Source organism: Pan paniscus, chromosome 11 (assembly GCF_029289425.2).
Source record: "Pan paniscus chromosome 11, NHGRI_mPanPan1-v2.0_pri, whole genome shotgun sequence".
Lineage (NCBI taxonomy): Eukaryota > Metazoa > Chordata > Mammalia > Primates > Hominidae > Pan > Pan paniscus.
The window spans coordinates 27170544-27192467 of NC_073260.2; the positions used below are offsets into that span (position 1 = coordinate 27170544).

The 21924-nt window shown below is 37.4% G+C and overlaps 1 protein-coding gene across 17 annotated transcripts in view; it reads left to right on the plus strand.

The window, feature by feature from the left end:
* Nucleotides 1-21924, plus strand: part of PTBP3 (polypyrimidine tract binding protein 3) — a 159722-nt gene that overhangs the window by 116584 nt on the left and 21214 nt on the right. For all 17 annotated transcript variants that reach the window (XM_008963242.6, XM_055117248.2, XM_003810858.5 and 14 more), the window contains 2 exons: nucleotides 9267-9377; nucleotides 10956-11130. In XM_008963242.6, coding sequence (XP_008961490.1) covers nucleotides 9267-9377; nucleotides 10956-11130 — 286 coding nt within the window. The remainder of the gene's footprint in view (nucleotides 1-9266; nucleotides 9378-10955; nucleotides 11131-21924) is intronic.

Consider the following 21924-nt stretch of genomic DNA (forward strand, 5'->3'; position numbering starts at 1 on the left):
GGAAAGTGTTCAATAAGTCTTCATGTGTAATATGAATATACCATGTTAAATATTGACTGATGCCCAACCTAAGCTTCATACACTACCCATTGCTATATCTAAGTTGTCTTATAAAAGAAATCATGGCAAGTAATATGTAGAATTTAAGAATTGAAGGTTACTTAGTTTCACAATTTTGTAGTGAATAAATCCAAAACCCAAATAATTGATAAGTATAGAATATTGTAGAGCGTAATTGAAGAGCCAATTAGAATTGAAGCTTCCTGATGTAATTTCCCATGTTTTGTTTTTGAATGGTTGTTACATTTTTAACTAATACTTCATATATACATATCCTAAGAATGTAATATACAGTTATCTGGTAATCTGTGTATATAAATATTTGACATATAGCCCCAAAATTTAGTCAGCTTTTGTCCTCTTTAGCTATATGTTGATTTCATTTCATTACACTTAGCCCACATATTAAAATACTGCAACACTTCCCTTGCTTATTTTCATTTAACAGAGTCATGCCTTTGGATTTGTAGTATGTGCAGAGTCATAGAGGTGTGTGTGTGCTTGTATATGTAAGAATTGAAATACATCTTACTCTAGGCTCACATTTTACAAATAAAGAAGCTAGGGCCCTTAGAAGTTCATTTACTTTCCCACAGTCCTTATACCAATTGGCGATAGAGCTCAGACACATTTCTCAGTAAAGTGCTGTGCCATGCATGTATATATTAAAACATGCCATTGAGTAGGCGTACTGGGTTTCCCCTTTGATAGTTTTCTGAGTACCATTTTTAAAACATATGCATTTGTGAAGCATGTCCTAAACAGGACTCTAGCGATGGTATCCAGAGCCACGGTTGCTCTCTGAAAGGGTTCAGCTGTTGCTTAAGTGATTGGTTTCATTGTTCTTGTGGATTTTCTTCTCTTCTGTTTATCCCGGAAAGTGGCATTGAAGACTAATGTGATCTTTAGCAGTGTTTGTTCCGGGGTTGCTACTGTAACATTGTAGCTATTGCTTTTATAGAAGATGTTCTTATGCCTATGTCCCAACACTGCCATCAGCCAGCAGCAAGTTTAGCTACAGTCATGTGGTCCTGTCTTATCATTTTATTTATCATCTCCCTAACCACCGTAACAAATTTTGTTTTTCCCTCAAGAGATCATGGTGACCTTCAGGTGAAGAGGACTAATTCTGAGTGTCCTCAGTAGCAAGTGCTGGGGTAGGACACTCAGCCTTTCAGTTACAGCACTCACTTTTTTAACCCTCTTTTCCAGTGCTATTGAAATAAAACCAACTCCTTATGAAGGCCCCCAAATGCAGACTTCTCCCCCATCTCTTTATCTTCATTACCTAACACTCTTCTGGTTATTTAGCACCTGTCTTTTCTGGCACTGTCTCTCTCTCCCTACCTCCCTTCCCTATTCCCCTGCTTAGTTCTGTCCTTAGTCCATTTCTGTCTTGTATTTCTTAGGCCGGGAACACTGTTTACCCAGTTAGTCACCTGGCAGGATCGACGTCATTGAACTCTCAGCTCAAATGTTACCTCCTCAGGGAGCCTGAATCTAATTACATTAAACAAGCCCTCTCCCCTGGCATTCTATCCCATCAGCCAACTAAGAGCCAGTCTGGCATAGCAGTTACAGATACAGGGTCTGGAGGTAGTTTGAATCCTGACTCTACTGCCTCTATAGCCTTGGGCAAGTAACTTACCCCTTCTATTTTTGTTTTCTTTATAATGAAGATGATGTTCTCCCTCATTTTTTATTGCGAGGATTATATGAGGTAATACATTTAAAGTACTCATTAAATAGAACAGGGCCTGATACATATTAAGTGCCCAAGAAGGGGTTGGGTGTGGGGGCTCACGCCTGTAATCCCAACACTTTGAGAGGCCAAGGCGGGTGGATGACTTGAGGTCAGGAGTTCAACTCCAGCCTGGCCAACATGGTGAAACCCTATCTCTTCTAAAAATATAAAAAATTAGCCGGGTGTGGTGGCATGTATCTATAGTTCCACCTATTCTGGAGGCTGAGGCAGGAGAATCACTTGTACCCAGGAGGCTGAGATTGCAGTGAGCTGAGACCGCTGCACCACTGCACTCCAGCCTGGGCAGCAGAGCAAGACTCCATCTAAGTGCCCAAGAAGTATTAGCTCTAATGATCAAATGCTAGTAAAGAGCAATGTAAGAAACTGGTTCTTTCTCTTGTAGTCTTGTGGGTAAGACACTAATTTCATAAATAATGGCATAAAATGTGATGAATATTATGGTAGGGGAATATACAGAAGTGTGGAGTTGGTTGTACCTGTTATAACTATTTAACAAATTATTTTATTATATTCTTTGCTGAAAATTGGTCCTGGCTCAACTGCTATCTAACATCTATAGAAACTAATGTTCCTTTAGCTCATGGTAAGGGAATTGAGAGTGACTGAGATGGGATTGATGCTATTTTAGATGAAGGAAGTTAGGGAAAGTCTTTGCAATATGATATTTGAGCAGAGGCTTATAGGATGTGAAGATATAAGTTATATGTGTATGTGGAGAAATAATGATCCAGTCCAAAAGAACAGCAATGTAAGGTGCCTAAGGTGGAAGTATGCTTGTTGTGTTCAAGTATCAGAAAGAAGGCTGGTGTCACTGGAATAGAGAGAGTAAGAAAGCCCTATGCGAGAGGGCATTAGAGCAGTGGTGATGCAAAGCTTTTATAATTTCTTATATTGGGTAAGATGGGAAACCTTTGGAGGATTTTGAATGGAACAGTGAGATTATATCATTTATGTTTTAGCAGAATCACTCTTGTTGCTATATTAAGAATAAACTGGCCAGGTGTGGTGGCTCACGCCTGTAATCCCAGCACTTTGGGAGGCTGAGGCCAATGGATCATCTGAGCTCAGGTGTTCAAGACCAGCCTGGGCAACATGGCAAAACCCCATCTGTACCAAAAATACAAAAAATTAGTCAAGGGTGGTGGCACACACATGTAGTCCCAGCTACTCAGGAGGCTAAGGTGGGAGGATAGCTTGAGCCCGGGAGGTGGAGGTTGCAGTGAACCAAGGTTGTACCACTGCATTCCAGCCTGGATGACAGAGTGAAACCCTGCCTCCCCATCCTCCAAAAAAATAAGCTGTATAGGGTTAAGTGGAGGCTCTTGTCCTACTTCAAGTGAGAGATGATGGTGGCCTGGGTGAGGGCATAGGCACTGGAAGTGGTGATTATGGATTTTTTTAAAATTAGAGATGGGGTCTTGCTATGTTACCCAGACTGGCCTTAAATAAACTCCTGGGCTCAAGAGATCCTTCTACCCTATGACAAGCTGGGGCTATAGTTACGGGCCACCTATACAGGCTTCTGTGGATATATTTTGAAAGATTTGCTGATGGATTGATTAGATGTGGTTCTGAAGAGAAAGGGAGTAATCAAGAATGCCTCCCAGATTTTGGACCTGAGCCTCTGGTAAAATGGAGCTAAGATGTAAAGACTGAGGTAAATAAATAATAGTAATAATAAAAAGACAAAGACAAAAAAAGATTTGGGGCAGGGGTTGGAGGTAGGCAGGAATCAGGAGTTTGATTTGAACATGTTAACTTAAGAATACCTATTAGATATTCAAGTGGGAGATGATAAATGGGAATTAAGTCTGGATTCAGGAAAGAATTCAGGCTGGAGATTTGGGAACCTTCAGCGTAGGTGTGGTAATTAAAGCCATTGGACTGGATGACATCATCTCAGAATATTTGTAGATAGAATTCATCAACTGATTCATTATGTAAATGCTCAATCCTGCATACTAAAAAGTGTCATTGTGCATGAAAGAAGTAGCTCATAACGATGTTCTCATGTAATCCATTACTTCTGAGTACTGTTATACATGGGAATGGTTTTTGAGTGTCCAATAGATAAATCTCTTCTGGACAAAGGACCAATCTTTTTGAATTGTAATAAAGATAAATAACTTATAAAAGCTAGGCATTATGGTACTAAATAAAAGAATCCTAGTAATATGAAATTCTGGTTCTTAAATCATGTTATTTCATTGGCTACAAAAACTATTATAAACAAGTTGTGGCCAGTGTGCTTGATATTAAAAAAAAATTCTAATGTGAATACACTTTTTTTTTTTTTTTTTTTTTTGAGATGGAGTCTCACTCTTATAGCCCAGGCTGGAGTGTGGTGGTGCAATCTTGGCTCACTGCAACCTCCGCCTCCCGGGTTAAAGCGATTCTCCTGCCTCAGCCTTCTGAGTAGCTGGGATTACAGGCGCCCACCACCACACCTGGCTAATTTTTGTACTTTTAGTGGAGGAGGGATTTCGCCATGTTGGCCAGGCTGGTCTCGAACTCCTGACCTCAGGTGATCTGCCCACCTCGGCCTCCCAAAGTGCTGGGATTACAGGCGCGAGCCACTGCGCCTCGCCATGAATACACTTTTTACAAGTGAATACTAGTGGACATTTTCAGTTTCTGACAAATTCTACCTTTATAAAAAATCACTCTGAAGATGAATTTTATCAGAATTTGACCTTTAGTATCTTCTTAGTCCTGTGTTACAGTCTGAAAATATTAAAATACACAGGAGGTATATAGAGTTGAGTATTTGTCCATATTTTTGACAGCAAAATATATTAGGGAAACAGAGTAAAAGACCTTATAATTCATAAAAATAGATTCATATGTATATCAAACCTTCCTGAATTTTAATTTTTGATACCAAATCTGTTTAAAATTTGCTATTTTGATAATTATGAAAGGGTGTTAAAAATCACACCTCAGGCATTCCTGGATTCCCTGATGTTGGTGCCCAGTTACTTTATTCAGAAGTATCATACCGTTTTTTGTAGCTCCTCTCTCAGTGAATACAATCCAGGGGACTAGAGTGCTATTGCTGGTTAGCCCATTCAGGCAAGTTCTATTCTCTTAGCACATTCAGATAAAAACCACACAGCAAAACACCAAGCTGTCCCAGGATGTGCTTTAGGCCATTGTTGAAGTTAAATGAGAAAAGGAATGTAAACATTAACAAAATCTGAAAGGTGAGTGGAAATTAGGTTTTATAGCATAATTTAGTATAAAAATTTTCCAAATGTTAGAGCAAATTATGTGTTCTTACTCCTTCACTAATGAGATATTTTACATCAAGAATATTTATTATTTTTTGAAATTGCTGACTTCCCTTGGGGTGAAAAGAAGTATTTTTTTAAAAAGAAAAAATAAAAAAAAAGCTTTAAAAAAAGGGAAAAAAATTACATATTGCCAGCTGGGTACAGTAGCTCAGGCCTATAATCCCAGTACTTTGGGAGGCTAAGGTAGGAGAATCGTGTGAGGTCAGGAGTTTGAGACCAGCCTGGGTAAGGTAGCGAGACCCCATCTCTAAAAAAATTTAAAAATTAGCCATGCATGGTGGTATGTACCTGTAGTACTCCGGAGATGAAAGCAAGAGGATTGCTTGAGCCCAGGAGTTCAAGGTTATAGTGAACTATGATGGCGCCACTGCACACCATTACGGGTGACAGGGTGACCCCATCTCTTAAAAAGGAAAAAAAAAATTGCATATTGCTATAATTCTCCAACCAGGTCTAGATATAATTCTTTATCAATTAATAATAAGCATTTTAGTCTATATCTCTTACATGTCAGGAATTGTACTTAATGATGCAGAAATGATTAAGACAAGGTATATTCCTTCAGGGAGCCTTCAGTCTAATGAAAGGAGACAGTTATATAAATAAATATATAGTACAGTAGAAGTACAACAGTAAGATAAATATGTATATATATATATATTTTGTTTTTTTTTTTTGAGACGGAGTTTCTCTCTTGTTGCCCAGGTTGGAGTGCAATGGCCCGATTTCAGCTCACTGCAACCTCCACCTCCCAGGTTCAAGCGATTCTCCTGCCTCAGCCTCCTGAGTAGCTGGGATTACAGGCATGCACCACCACGCCTGGCTAATTTTTGTATTTTTAGTAGAGATGGGGTTTCACCATGTTGGCCAGCCTGGTCTTGAACTCCTGACTTCAGGTGACCCACCTGCCTCAGCCTCCCAAAGTGCTGGGATTACAGGCGTGAGCCACTGTGCCCAGCTGATAAATATTTATATAAAACCAAGAAATAGATACAACTCAAGAAAAATAATTCTATAGGGATTTGGGGGAGGCTGAGAATTTTATGGTGGCATTGTTCCCTGAGCTGAGTTTTGGAAAAGATAAATGAAGGCTTACTAGCTGTTAAAACACATTTCTAGGAAAACAAAAAATCCTCATATTTGGGCATAGAGGTCTGAAATCACTTGGTAAATTTGGAGAACTATAGGCAACTACATATTGTTGATGTAAATAGAGTAGTGTTATACAAGAAGTGTCAGGAAGTGAGGTTTGAGAGATAAACCAGGGCAAGAGTGTTATGTTATATGAAGGAGCTTGGATTTTACCCTGTATATAAAGGGGAGGTAGTAAAGGATTTTCAGTACGGGAAAATATAATCTGCCTTATAATTTAGAACGCCACCTGGGCTGTAGTAATGAAGAAGGGAGGTCAGACAGTTTGTTATATTACACCCCCAACCTTTTTTTTAAAGTCTAACGTTACTCCTTTATTGAGAGAAAACATTGAGTTGCTGCATGTATAATACATTCATTGATTCATGTCTTGCCATAAGTGATTCAAGTGGCAAAATACATATAACATGAAATTTACTGTTTTAACTATTTTTAATTGTATAGTTCAGTGACATTAAGTATATTCACATTGTTTTTCAGCCATCACCAAATACCATGTTTCCAGAATTTTTTTCATCTTCCCAAACTGAAACTCCCTTTACCCATTAAACGGAACTCTTTATTCATCTACTCTCCTAGCCCCCAGTAATCACCAGTCTATTTTCGGTCTCTGTGAGTTTGACTACACCTTAGGTTCCTCATGTAAGTGGAACTATGCAGTATGTGTGCTTTTGTGACTGGCATATTTCACCTGGCATGATGTCTTGAAGGTTCACCCATATTCAGAATTTTTCTCCTTTTTGAGGCTGAGTAATATTCAGTTGTATGTATATAGCATATTTTGTTTATCCATTTATTCATTGATGAACACTTTGGTTGCTTCCTGTTTTGGCTATTTTGTGTAATGCTGCGATACACATGGGTATATGCATATCTCTTTGAGTCCCTGTTTTCAATTTTTTGGCTATATACCTAGAAATAGAATTGCTGGATCATATGGTAATTCTATTTTTAATTTTTTAAGGAAAGGTCATACTTTTTCCATAGTGGCTGTAACATTTTACATTTCTACCAACAGTGCACAGGGGTTGCATTTTCTTCATATCCTCCCCAATATTTTATGGGTTTTAAAAAATTTTATAACTATCCTAATGGAAGTTAGGTGATATGTAGTTTTGATTTGCATTTTTCTAATGATTAGTGATATTGAGCATCTTTTTGTGGGCTTATTGGCTATTTGATTAGCTTCTTTGGAGAAATGTCGATTGAAGTCCTTTGCCTATTTTTGGGTTGCATTGTTTGTATTGTCGTTGAGTTGCATGAGTTCTTTATCTGTTCTGGATCTTAACCCATTATCATATACATGATTGATTTCACTGTGTTGATAGTTTCCTTTGATGCACAGAAGTTTTTAATTTTGAGGTAGTCCAGTTTATCTATTTTTCTTTCATTACCTGTGCTTTAGAATATTCTTTCTTTCATGTTTTTTTTAACCACTAGACTACCAGGGAAGGATAGTTATTCTTGAGCATACTTTTTGAGAAGTAAAAAGCAGGGTCAGGTATGGTGGCTCACACCTGTAATCCCAGCACTTCGGAAGGCCAAGATGGGAAGATAACTTGAGCTCAGGAGTTTGAGACCAGCCTGGCCAACATAGTGAGACCTCATCTCTATAAAACCTTAAAAATAAAAAATTAGCCAGATGTGGTGTAGTCCCAGCTACTTGGGAGGCTGAGATGGGAGGATCGCATGAGCCTGGGAGGTGGAGCCTACAGTGAGCCATGATTGTACCATAGTGGTTGGTAACAGCAAAATCTTACCAGCATAGGGAATACTTAACTTTTCTAATCTCAAAAGCAGAACAAATTCTTGTTTTAAGATTCAAATTTAAAATGGAGTGAATATTAGTTCATTTTCACACTGCTATAAAGATACTCCCTGAGACTGGCTAATTTATAAACAAAAGAGGTTTAATTGACTCACAGTTCTGCATGGCTGGGGAGGCTTCAGGAAACTTACAGTCATGGCAGAAGGCGAAGGGGAAGCCAGGACCTTCTTCACATGGTGGCAGGAGAGAGAGATTGCGCGGGGGAAACTGCCCCTTTTAAACAATCAGATCTCTTGAGAACTCCCTCACTATCACGAGAACAACAAAGGGGAAACTGTCCCCATGATCCAGTCACCTCCCACCAGGTCTCTCTTTTGACATGTGGGGAATCACAATTTGAGATGAGATTTGGGTGGTGACACAGAGCCAAACCATATCAACAGAGGAAAACTAAATATGTTGTTGTTTTATCCCCCCTATTTAGTCCTTCAGAAATGAGTTACTATTAATAGTAACCCTGGCCGTGAACCCTGTGGTGCTGAGGTAGAACACGTATTGTGAGGATATTGGTGTCAGGAAGCCTTCCCCTTACTCTTTTCTTCTCAAAAGACACTTCAGAAAGGCCTTCTTTGGTCACCACTCTTGCACTGTCTCATCTTGCATTCTGGTTCGTGCTCACCCCTTCCCTTCTTTTATTTTTATTCGTAAGACTTTTAAAAATCACCAGATATTAGGATATTTATCATTTGTTTATCGTCTGCATGTGGGCATAGACTTTTGTCTCTGTTTTGTTTACTGCTGTCTTTCCAAATATTTGGTGAATTAATAGAGCAGCCTCTAGTTGAACATCTTCTAGTGGCTACAGAAATCTCAAAAAGTAGATGATTCTTCACAGGGTGAAATAGTTGGTCCATGACTCCCACTTTTATTCATATGCTTTGTAACACATCTCATACCATTGATTATTGTAGTCTCCTATTTTAATACTGTACCATTTATATATCCCATAAAATAGGCTAGTTATTTAAGTGCCTGTTGTGTACCGGGCGTTGTTGTAAGATAGTCATGGGTATTGAAACGTTAATGTTTTAGGCTTAAGTCATTTTGGTACCAAAGTTTTCAAGAGAAAATTTTCATTTAAAAGGATTTATGAACAAGTTGTATTTATAAAGATACATCAGTTTAATACTTCTCTTTTACATTTAACCTAATGTGAACTGTTTTCCAGATATTTTCTAAATTTGGCACAGTCTTGAAGATTATCACCTTTACAAAGAATAATCAGTTTCAAGCCTTGCTTCAGTATGCTGACCCGGTAAATGCACATTATGCCAAAATGGTAATTATGATCTTTGTTTCGTTTTTCAATTGTTAATCACTCCAGTGATACCTTCTCTTGTGCCCCACTTTACCATGTGTTTTTTAAAAAAATTGTGGCAAAATATACATAATGTTTACCATTTTAGTCGTTTTTAAGTGTATGATTCCATGTTTTTTTTTCTAAGCTAAAAATCATTACTACTTCATATGAAACGGTCTCAAATCTCCTATCACCTCTCACATCTCTGAGACGCAGGTCCTGTTTGTCATGTTTAAAGTCTAGAATTGAACACAGTACTCCTCACATAAGCTGACTAATAGAGCCATCATTACCCTCGTGCTTTCATTTACTTCTCCCATCCAAGTACTAACCAGGCCCGACCCTGCTTAACTTCTGAGATCAGATGAGATCAGGTGCATTCAGGGTGGTATGGCTGTAGACCATTTACTTCTGTTAAATCAGTCAGAGATTGATTTCACCATTTTTGCAGCTGTACTCAATGTTTATTCCTGTTGAGCTCTAAATTGGTGGAGATACTAAATCTTAGGAAATATGCTGCTGTCAATTCGTGTTGTCTTTTTTTTTTTAGTACACGAAAACCTATTTTGACAAGAATAAAACTTGACATTCAGTTCGATTATCTTAGACAAACCTCTTGTTGATATCTATCCCTGACTCTAATTTCATCTTGTAGCAGTTTTTGCTAGTCATTTCTACTTTTTGGTCAAAGATGAGGACTATGGCTTGTGGTACTTTTGTGTACCACACAGTGTCTGGCACTCAATTGGGAGTATAGCCTTTATATTTGCTGTACCCTGAACATGCATATATTATTTTGTACCTTTACGATGGCATACTTGTCAATTACCATTATTATAAATCAGGATATATATATATATGTTTTATTTTTATGTGATTTGCTTTCTGGTATCTATTTTTATAAATTCAAGCATTTGTGAAAGTCGTTAAGTGGCCACAAATACCCTTAGGTAAATTTTTATTCTTGCAAAGGAAGGGGTTGCTAATCTTTGGTCACAACTGACTCCCCATTTTCCTCAGTTTATTATTCAAAGTATTAAAAAGTAAATTTACAAGAGAAAAAAAATAAGTGGTAGGTAATATTTTATATATTGTGGCTCTGACAAGTACCATTTACAAAAGCTTTGTTTCATCCTAACAAAGCTTACACATCCTAGTATAATGTGAATTATACTAAAATGAATTAAAGTGGAATGTAAAATCAGAGTATCTTAAAACTTTTGGTATAGGCAAAATAATCATAATAATAGTGAACATTTCTATGATAGACAGTAGTTTTCCAATCTTTTACATTTCTCCTCTCTTACTTGATCTTACCACAGACAAGATAAATATTATCAGTCTTATTTTACAGATGAAAGCTGAGACTTAGAGATTTTCTTTTTCTCTCTTAGGCTCATAGTTAATGACTGTGAGGTAAAAGTAAACCCAAGACTTTGGCTTTTTAGTCAGTGCTTTCTGCCTTACACCTGATTGCCACTCTTTGTCAAAGTAGAGGCTTCTTGGTTATTAGTGTTGTTGTCTTGCCAAAACCAGTCCCTTTCTTACATGCTTTAGGCTCTGGATGGCCAGAATATCTATAATGCATGCTGCACTCTGCGCATTGACTTCTCCAAGCTCACCAGCCTTAATGTGAAATATAATAATGACAAAAGCAGAGACTTCACTCGCTTAGACCTTCCTACTGGTGATGGCCAGCCATCCCTTGAACCCCCTATGGCTGCTGCTTTTGGTGAGTAGTTCTTTTTTGGGTCACAAAGCAAGTTTTCTGAAGTTACAAGTTTCATTTATTAAGCCATGTATGTTTATAAGCCTTTTTCTTCTTGAGTTCTTTCAGGATTTATAAAGGAAAGCAAGAATCCTAGAACAAAATATACCCATTAATTAAATATTAATATTAGGAGGTTCTGTTAGTTGACAGATGAATATCTGAAATTGAGTTACAAATTTATTTTCTAACATTGATATTACTCATTCTTTAAAAGCCACAAACCATTTGCTTCAAATTAGTAGTCTTATTAACATTAACTTAAATATGCTAGTTTATAGCCATAATAATTTTGCCATATATGCTCTTGAGAAAAATACTTTTCCTTTTTTAAGTAGTGATATTTTATATCAAACTTAAATTAATAGTATGATCTTTTATTCAAAGAAGAGGATTTATTTTGTTTTGTTTCCTAAACTTCAGAACTTCCAGCTTTATCTTAAGCTTGTGTGAAGTTGCATTTTGCATTAGTAAAAATACAGCCTTCTAAATTGTCTCTGCAAATTGTAGCTTTGAAGAGCCTCCCTCTTTTATTTAAAGTAAACCTCTTAAGGAAAAAGCAATGGATGGCCCAGTTTGAATATCTTATTAGGTTAGTATGTGCTACTTTTGGTTTCACAGTTCTCAAAAGTGTGGTTTATTACTTAAAGTATTACTACCTTTTGTGATTGATTTTTCCTTTTCCAAATAACACCGTAAAATATTGCTAATTGGGACTTTAAGTAGTATTTAGTTCATCATGTTTTATAGGTGAGAAAATTAAAAGAATTAAGACAATCAAATTATAAAATTAAGACAACCAAATGATTGTCCAAACCCTTCTGAAAAATAGTTCATTACTTTAAAGTAAAAGCTTTTTTATTATTTTTAATTTAAAAAGCCAAGGGAATGATTCAATGCATCTTTCTAATATTGATAAAATGTCTGTTTTGGGTTCTTTGACCAAATTTTTGTGTTTTGTATTTGTTACTAGCCCCTAACTTACTTATCTGATTTGGCAGTGACAAAGGTCTTTTGTCATTACCGTTTTAATAACAAATGATAGAAATATTTGGGGCAAAAAAAAAAAATACTGGGGCAAATTAAAGTTTGCCAAAACTCAGCTATCAAATTTAAGAATTCACTTATTCTAATAATTGATTATATACTCTTGGTGCAATTAATGTTCTGTATTATGAGAGGACATTTTTAAAATATGTTAAGAATTTTGATTTCTGAATATAAAATATCAGAATGTTCATATCCTTTCTCATTAATGTTATTAGTAAATCCTTAGTCACTGCAAAATAATGTCTACGTCCTGAAAAAGTGATTCATCAGAGAGAGAACAATGCACTTTATATATTGTGTGAAAGTTTCTCTACTTCGCCTATCACTAATATTTGACACAGTTTCACTATTCACTTCTTTTTTCTTTTGGCTTCTGAAACACCACTCTCCTTACTTTCTTCCTACTTCACTGGCTGTTCTTTCTCTTTTAAAGGTTTCTCCTTACAGTTTCTAGGGCTGAGTCATAAGCACTATGTCCTTGCTTTTAGTGACATTTGTTATACCTATAGAAAAGCTTATAAAACACGTAAGTATATAAACACCCATGTGACTACCACCCAGGTTAAGAAATAAAATACTTATACATACTGAAGAAGCACCCCGTGTACCTTTCTTCATCACTTTTGTTCACTCTCCTTCCCCCAAGATAACCACAGTCCCAAATTTGATAATTATTCTCTTGCTTTTCAGTTTTCCTGTTGTTTTTTTACCACTCATTATATATCCCTAAATGCAACTTAAAAATTTTTTAAAGCGTTCAATACTTTAAAGCATTAGAAAAAATTTAAAGCTGTATTTAGAACTTTACATAAATGGACTCATGCTGGTTTTCTTCTGTGACTTTATTTGCCCTGTATGTCTTTGGTGATTCATCCATATTCATACATGTGGCTGTTGCTCATTCATTCTCAGTACGGTCAAGTCTGTAGTATCCCATTGGAAGAATAATAGATCATGGTCTGTTTATCCATTTTATTGTTGATAAATAGTTTGGTTGTTTTAGTTTGATGCTACTATGAACATTCTTTCCTGCTGGACAAGAGTTTTCTCTAAGAAGTACATAGGAAAGGAATTGTTGGGTCATAGAGAACATATTTCTTCAGTTTCATTACATAATGCCAGTTTTCAAAGTGATTGCACCAGTTTATAACTGCATTGTGAGATTAAAATAATTTTTTTAAGCCATCTCCTACTGAAAGGAGTGAGGTTTAAAAAAATTTTATTTTAGTGTGTGGTAAATGGTATCTTAACATAGTTTTCACTTGCATTTTCCTAATTACTAATGAGGTTGGACATATTTTTATTATTTATCCTCTCATACATTTTGTTTTATTTATTTATTACACGAATAAGTTCTTTAGTGGTGATTTCTGAGATTTCAGTGCACCCATCACCCAAGCAGTGTACACTGTACCCAGTGTGTAGTCTTTTACCTCTCGCCCCCATCCCTGTGCAATTCTTTTGTCTGTTTTTGTGTTTCATTTCTCCTTTTTTTCTTACTTAGTTGTAGGAATTCATTATGTATTCCAGATACTAGTCCATTGTTTGTTATATGGGTTGCAAATAGTTTCTCCCAGTTTTGGCTTGTTGATTTATTCTCTTAATGATACTTTTACGTTGTCAAGTTTGTTTCTTATTTCCTTTACATTTGTGCTTTTTTGTGTGTCTTATTTAAGAAATCCTTTGTGATATAAGGTCATAAATATATTTACTTATATTCTAAAGTTTATGGTGTTTTAGTAATAATTTAAACTTTGAAATTAAATTTTGTCTGAAATTAAGTTGCAAGAGTAGTACAAAGAACTTCTGTGTATCTGTTATTCAGATTGCCCTATTGTTAATATCATGCCATATTTACTTATCATCTGAGTATTTATGTGTATGTATGTATATACATATATAATATATACACTACCTATATTTGTGTATGCATGTGTGTGTATATTTATTTTCTCCCACCTCCAAACCACTTGAGTAAGTTGCAGGTATGATGTCCCTTTATGTCTAAATTAATCATTGTGTATTTACTAAGAGCAAGGACATTCTTACTAAATACAGTTTAATTATCAAAGTTAGGAAATTAACATCTATACAGTCCTTTAATCCATAGACTTTTTGTTTTGAGATAGTCTTTCTCTGTCTTCGAGGCTAGAGTGCAGTGGCGTGATCATAGCTCATTGTAGCCTTGACCTTGGGCTCAAGCGATCCTCCTGCCTTAGCCTCCAAAGTAGCTAGACTGTAGGTGAACAACACTAAATCTGGCTTTTTTTTTTTTTTTTTTTTGTCATTTTTTTGTGGAGATGGAGTCTTGCTGTTTCAACCAGGCTAGTCTCAAACTCCTGGGCTCAAGTGATCCTCCCACCTCAGCCTCCCAAAGTGCCAGTTGTGAAAATAATGTCTTTTATGACAGAACGTTTTCTGGTAAAGATCCAAACAAGTATCGGGCTAATTTATTTGTCATGTCTCTTTCGAGTCATTTAATTCAGAACACTTCTTTATTCTGTGTCTTTCATAACTATTGTTATTTATTTATTTATTTATTTATTATTGAAACAGGGACTTAATCTGTTGCCCAGGCTGAAGTGCAGTGATGTGATCACAGCTAACTGCAACCTCAACCTCCAGGGCTCAAGCGATCCTTGTACCTCAGCCTCCTGGGTTCAAGTGATCGTTGTACCTCAGCCTCCTGGGTGTCTGGGACTACAGTCACTCACCATCATACCCGGCTAATTTTTATTTTTACTTTCTTGTAGAGACAGAGTCTCACTGTGTTGCCCAGGTTGGACTGTTGGATTTTTGAAGAGTCTAAGGAGGATATTTTTTGTAGAATGTCTTTCAATATAGATGTCTGGGTTTTCCTCATCATTGTATACATTTTTGAGCAGAAATACTGCAGAAATAATTTTGTGTCTTTCCTACTTCATTACATTAGGAGACACATGATGTTAATTTATCCTTTTTCTTGTGGTGTTAGCTTTGATCACTTACAGCCTCCCAAAGTGCTGGGATTACAGGCGTGAGCCACCGCGCCCGGCCTACCTTTTATTTTTCACATCTGTTGCCAAAATTATTTGTTACTGTGATGGTTTCCATGAGATAATTTGCTAATTCCATCATTTCTTCTACCTTTATTAGCTAGCATTTTATTATAAAGAATGTTTTTCTTGGCTGGGTGCGGTGGCTTACATCTGTAATCTCTGCACTTTGGGAGGCCGAGGCGGGTGGGTCAGTTGAGGTCGGGAGTTCAAGACCATCCTGGCCAACATGGTGAAACCCTGTCTCTACTAAAAATACAAAAATTAGCTAGGCGTGGTGGCACGTGCCTGTAGTCCCAGCTACTAGGGGGGCTGAGGCAGGAAAATTGCTTGAACCTGGGAGGCGGAGGCTGCAGTGAACCAAGATCCCGCTACTGTACTCCAGTCTGGGCGACAGAGCAAGACTCCATCTCAAAAAAAAAAAATGTTTTTCTTGACTGAGCACAGTGGCTCACACCTGTAATCCCAGCACTTTGAGAGGATGAGGTTTCTTATCATCACTTTCATTCATTTATTTCATGTCAGTAAGGACTCATAGATTCTTATTTTATTCTACAGGGTATAATTTCCTACTTCCGTTTTTCATTTTATGTTCAAATTGCCCCTGATTTGGCCAGTAGGAGCCCGTTCACACTGGCTCTGTGGCCTTTTGACATGCCACCGTCATAATTGGAGCACTCCCTTTCTTTCTAGCACTAGATATTCCACATCTTCTTTACCCAACCTGGCACTGGAATCAGCCATTTCTTCAATGAGCCCTGGTTTCTTTTAGGGGAAAATGGTATTTAAAAATCAATACCTAAACATTAGATGTGCTCATTGACAATAGGGCATGACTAAATGGACATGACTAGGACATGTGTGTATGTTTGCTTCATAAATACATGTTTCTGTGTGTGTGTGTGTTTTAAAAAACAAATTTTAACTGAAAATCCTGATTCCTATCCAGCACCCTTTACATATTGGTAACTCTTCAAGAATAAGAAATGTGATTCCTATTAGCCTCAACATGTTTACTTATTTGCTCAATCTTAGATTACACAGAAGTGGTTTCGGAATTGCAAACACATACTACTAACTTTAGTTTTTGTTTGTTTGTGTTTTTGAGGCAGAGTCTCGCTCTGCCCAGGCTGGAGTGCAGTGGTACAATCTGTGCTCGCTGCAGCCTTTGCCTCCTGGGTTCAAGCAGTTCTCATGCCTCAGCCTGCGAGTAGCTGGGACTACAGATGTGCCCCACCACACCCGGCTAATTTTTTTGTATTTTTTGTAGAGACAGGGTTTTGCCATGTTGGCCAGGCTGGTCTTGAACTCCTGACCTCAAGTGATCTGCCTGCCTCGGCCTCCCAAAGTGCTGGGATTACAGGTATGAGCCACTGTGCCCGGCCGAGCTTAGTACTTACAAGACTTGTTTTTCTGGGCATTGCTACATTGGTCTAGTTGTCTTCTTTTGTCATTACCAGAAGTTTGAATCTCTGCTAAAGTCTTTTTTATCTTACTCTTCTTCAAGACTATCTTGGCAATTCTTGACCGTTTGTATTTCTTAAGCATTTTAAGATCAGCTTGTTGAGTTCCCAAAAAAAAAGCAGCAGCAGTAGCTATTGGGGTTTTGATTGGGATTACATTGAATTTACAAATGAGTTGAAGATAATTGACATCATTACAATAGAATCTTCCAGTCTTTGAACATTGTGCATCTGTCCATTCATTTGGACTTTTTTTATTTTTTTATTTTTTGAGACAGGGTTTTGCTCAGTCGCCTAGGCTGAAGTGCATTGGTGCACTCATGGTTCACTGCAGCCTCGACCTCCAGGCTCAGGCAATCCTCCCACCTCAGCCTCCTGAGTAGCCAGGACCACAGGCACACATCACCATGCTCTGCTAATTAAAAAAAAAAATTTTGTAGAGGTAGGGTCCCTTTGTATTACCTAGATTGGTCTAAAACTCCTGGTCTCAAGTGATCCTCCAAACTCTGCTTCCCAAAGCACTAGGATTACCAGCGTGAGCCACTGCAGCCTGGATGTTTGTTCATGTCTCTCAGTAAAGTTGGGTGACTTTTCTCCTTAAAGATTTGCACATTTTTTGTTGCACTTATTCCTGAGAACCTTTTTTTTTTTTTTTTTGAGACAGAGTCTCACTCTGTTGCCCAGGCTGGAGTGCAGTGTCATGATCTCGGCTCACTATAACCTCTGCCTCCCAGGTCCAAGCAATTCTCTTGCCTCAGCCTCCCGAAGCTGGGACTACAGGCGCATGCCACCATGGTTTTTGTATTTTTAGTAGAGATGGGGTTTCACCGTCTTAGCTAGGATGGTCTTGATCTCCTGACCTCGTGATCCACCTGTCTCGGCCTCCCAAAGTGTTGGGATTACAGGTGTGAGCCACTGTGCCCTGCTATTCCTGAGAACTTCTTACTTTTACTTTTATTTTACATGGCATAGTGTGGTGTCTAAGAACCATACTTTCTGTATTCTGATTCTGGACCTATTATTTATGAGCTGTGTAATCTTGGGCAAGTTACTTAACTACTCTGCATTTCTCTTTCTTTCTATGTGTAATGTGTAACAGTTCTTAACTGGTAGGGTTGTGAAGATTAAATGTGCTCATGTACATGAAGAGTTTAAAATTATACCTAACATAAGCCCAATGTAAGTTTGAAGTATCATTATTGTTTTGTTTTCTAACTGTTGGTAATACAGAAGTACAACATTATTATCTCTTGATTTCATAACTCAGAAACCCTGATAAACTCTTATGAATTCCAGTAATTTGCCCGTGGATTCTTTTTACATTTCAGTACACATAGTCATATCATCTACAGATAATGTCAGTTTATATCCTCTCTTCTAATCCCTGGGGCTTTTTTTATTTTTTGAGACAGAGTCTCGATCTGTTGCCCAGGTTGGAGTGCAGTTGCACAATCTTGGCTCACTGCAACCTCTGCCTCCCGGGTTCAAGCAATTCTCATGCCTCAGCCTCCTGAGTAGCTGGGATTACAGGTGCCTGCCACCACGTCTAGCTAATTTTTTGAATTTTTAGTAGAGATGGGGTTTCACCATGTTGGCCAGCCTGGTCTCAAATGCCTCACCTCAAGTGATCCACCCACCTTGGCCCCCCAAAATACTGGTATTACAGACGTGAGCCACCTCGCCTGGCCTAATCCCTGGGACTTTAATTCTTTTTCTTGTTTAACTAAGATAGACCAAACTTCTAAAATTAATATAGAAATGGGAAAAGAAAGCATTTAGAGTAGAGCTGCTGAAAACTGTTTTTTTTTTTTTTTTTTTTTTTTTAAGCTGTAAGACTTAATATAGAGCTGCAGTAATCAAGCCAGTTTGGTAATGTCAGAAGGATAGATATATAGATTAATGGAGCATATTAGAGAGGCTAGAAATAGATCCACAGATGTGGTCAATTGATTTTCAACAAAGTTGCCAATCTAATCCACTAGGGAAAGGGAAAGTCTTTCAACAAGTCGGTTTTGTATAAGTGGATATTGGTATTGGGGATAAAAAGTATTAACCATTATCCTGTCCATACTGACAAATTAAATTGAAATGGATCTTAGTCCTGTATGTAAAATTTGTTGCGTGGACCTGTAGTTCCAGCTATTCAGGAGGCCGAGGTTGAAGGATCACTTGAGCCCAGGAGTTCTGGGCTATAGTGCTCCGTGCTGATCAGATGTCTACACTTAAGTTCGGCATCAATATCGTGACTTCCCAGGAGAGGAGGTCCACAAGGTTGCCTAAGGAAGGATGAACTGGTCCAGGTCAGAAACAGAGGAGGTCAAAACTCCCATGTAGATCAGTAGTGGTAGTGTGCCTGTGAATAGCCACTGCACTCCAGCCTGGGCAACATAGCAAGACCCTGTCTCTTAAAAACAAATACACTTATACCTATAAAATTTCCAGAAGAAGACATAGGAGAAAATCTTTGTAACCTGGAGATATGCAAAGTTTATTAGACCACAGAAAGCACAAACAATAAAAGGAAATAATTTACATATTGTACATCATAATTTTAGTGCTCTGCTGCTTGAAAGATAAAACCAAAAGGCAAACATTACTCACTCCAAGTTGGCAAAACCTCTGGCTCCTACCTAGCCTGGTGATTTGTGAAATTTAAAAATGTTGCTGGGTGCAGTGGCCAGCACACCTGTAGTTCCTGTTACATGGGAGGCTGAGGCAGGAGGATTGTTTGAGCTGAGGCTTGAGTGTGCTCTAATCAAGCCTGTGAATAGCTGCTGTACTCCATTTCAGGCAACACAGTCAGACCCCATCTCTAAAAAATATATAAATTAATTAAAATGTGATTTAATATTAGGTGTTAATTAAACACAAATGTTCATAGCAGTTTTATTTATAATAGCCAAAATCTAGAAGTATTCTACTAACAGTTGAATAGATAAAAGTGGTCCTTCTATGCAATCAAGTACTATTCAGCAATAAAAAGGAATAAAGTAGTGATAAAGGCAAAGGGATTATGCTGAACAAGAGAAGCCAGACAGAAGGGAACACCTATTGTATAATTCTGTTTGTATATATTTCTATAAAATGCAAACTAATCTATAGTGTGAGAAAGATCAGTGGTTGCCTGAGGACAAGGTTTGGAGAGAGGGAGATTGCAGAGGGACATGAGAAAATTTTCAGGAATGATGGGAATATTTGTTATCTTGATTGTGATGATAATTTCACATGCTTTAAATATACAATCATGCATTGCTTAACCACAGGGATACGTTCTGAGAAACGTGTCATTAGGTGGTTTTGTTGTGTACTTAAACAAACATAGATGTTATAGCCTACTAAGCACCTAGACTGTATGGCATGTTACCATAATGTATACTATAGGCAGCTATAACATATGGTAAGTATTTGTGTATCTAAACATAGAAAGGGTACAGTAAAAATACAGTATAAAAGATCAAAATGGTACACCTGTATAGGGCACTTCCTATGAGTAGAGGTTGCAGGACTGGAAGTAATATTTTTATTTCTTTAATAATAAATTAGCCTTAGCTTGCCCGGGCATGGTGGCTCACCCCTGTAATCCCAGCACTTTGGGAGGCCAAGGCAGGTGGATCACTTGAGGTCCAGAGTTTGAGACCAGCCTGGCCAACATGATGAAACCCCATCTGTACTAAAAATACAAAAATTAGCTGGGCGTGGTGTAGGGCTTCTGTAATCCCAGCTACTCGGGAGGCTGAGGCAGGAGAATTGCTTGAACCCAGGAGGCGGAGTCTGCAGTGAGCCCAGATTGTGCCACTGCACTCCAGCCTGGGCGACAAAGTGAGACTCTGTTTAAAAAAATAATAATAAAATAAAAAACAAACAAATAAATAAAATAACCTTAGCTTACTACAACTTTCTAACTTCATAAACTCTTAATTTTATTTTTAACTTTTGACTCTTTCGTAATAATACTTACCTTGAAACACAAGCACATTGTGTAGAAAATATTTTTGTTTACAAGCTGTACAAAAATATTTTTTCTTCGTAGCCTTATTCTGTAAACTTTTTTCTATTAAACTTTTTTCAACTTTTAGTTTTTTGTTAAAAACTAAGACACATACACACGTTAGCCTAGGCCTACACAAGGTCAGGATTGTCAATATCACTGTCTTCTACTTCTACATCTTGTCCCATTGGAAGGTCTTCAGGGACAGTAAACATGCATGAAGCTGTCATCTCCTATAATGACAATACTTTCTTATGGAATACCTCCTGAAGGACCTGCTTGAAGCTGTTTTACGGTTAAGTTTTAAGAAAAAAAAAACAAGTAGGAGTACACTCTAAAATAACAATAAAAAGTATAGTATAGTATATACTATATAATAAAAGTATAGTATGTATATAAACCAATAACGTAATTCTTTATTATCAAGTATTATATACTGTACACAATTTTATTTTCTGTACTTTTATAGAGTTTTATTCCAGCATCACTACAAACATATGAGGAATATGTTGCACTACAGTGTTACAATGGCTATAACATTACTGGGCAATAGGAATTTTTCAGTTCCATTATAATCATATGGGACCACCATTGTATATGTGGATCATTGACCGCTCCGCTGCACATGACAGTATATCAAAACTCATCACATTGTACATAGATAGATATACATAATATAGTACATACACATGTATATATGTACATTGTATTCTATATAAGTTAGAAAATAAATTAAGTCAAATCATTTTACTCTAATGCTGACTACCCTCCAAAGGTTTCTGTTTCTTTTGGAGTGGATGCCCCCATCTTTACATTGGATTACAAGGCCCTATACCATCTTTTTTCTTTTTGACAAATCTTTTTTTGTGCTCCCCTACTTCATCCTTCTACCCCTCAATACTGAAATCCCTATTGTTTGTCAGACATATTAGGTGTGTTCCAACCTCCAGATCGTTCCACTTGTTATTTCTTCTGCCTGGAGTACTTTTCTCCCAGGTACACTGAGAGAGATTTTTCTCATCTGCCTCCTTTGACCTGTCTTGACAAGGTCTTCCTCAGAACTCTCCTGATCGATCCTTCCTTCCCTCCCTCCCTCCCTTCCTCCCTTCCTTCCTTCCTTCCTTTTCTTCTTCCTCCTCTCCCCTCCCCTCCCTCTCTTCTTTTCTTTTCTTTTTTCCTCTCTCTTTCTTTTCTTTTCTTTCAACAGATCTCTCTCACTCTG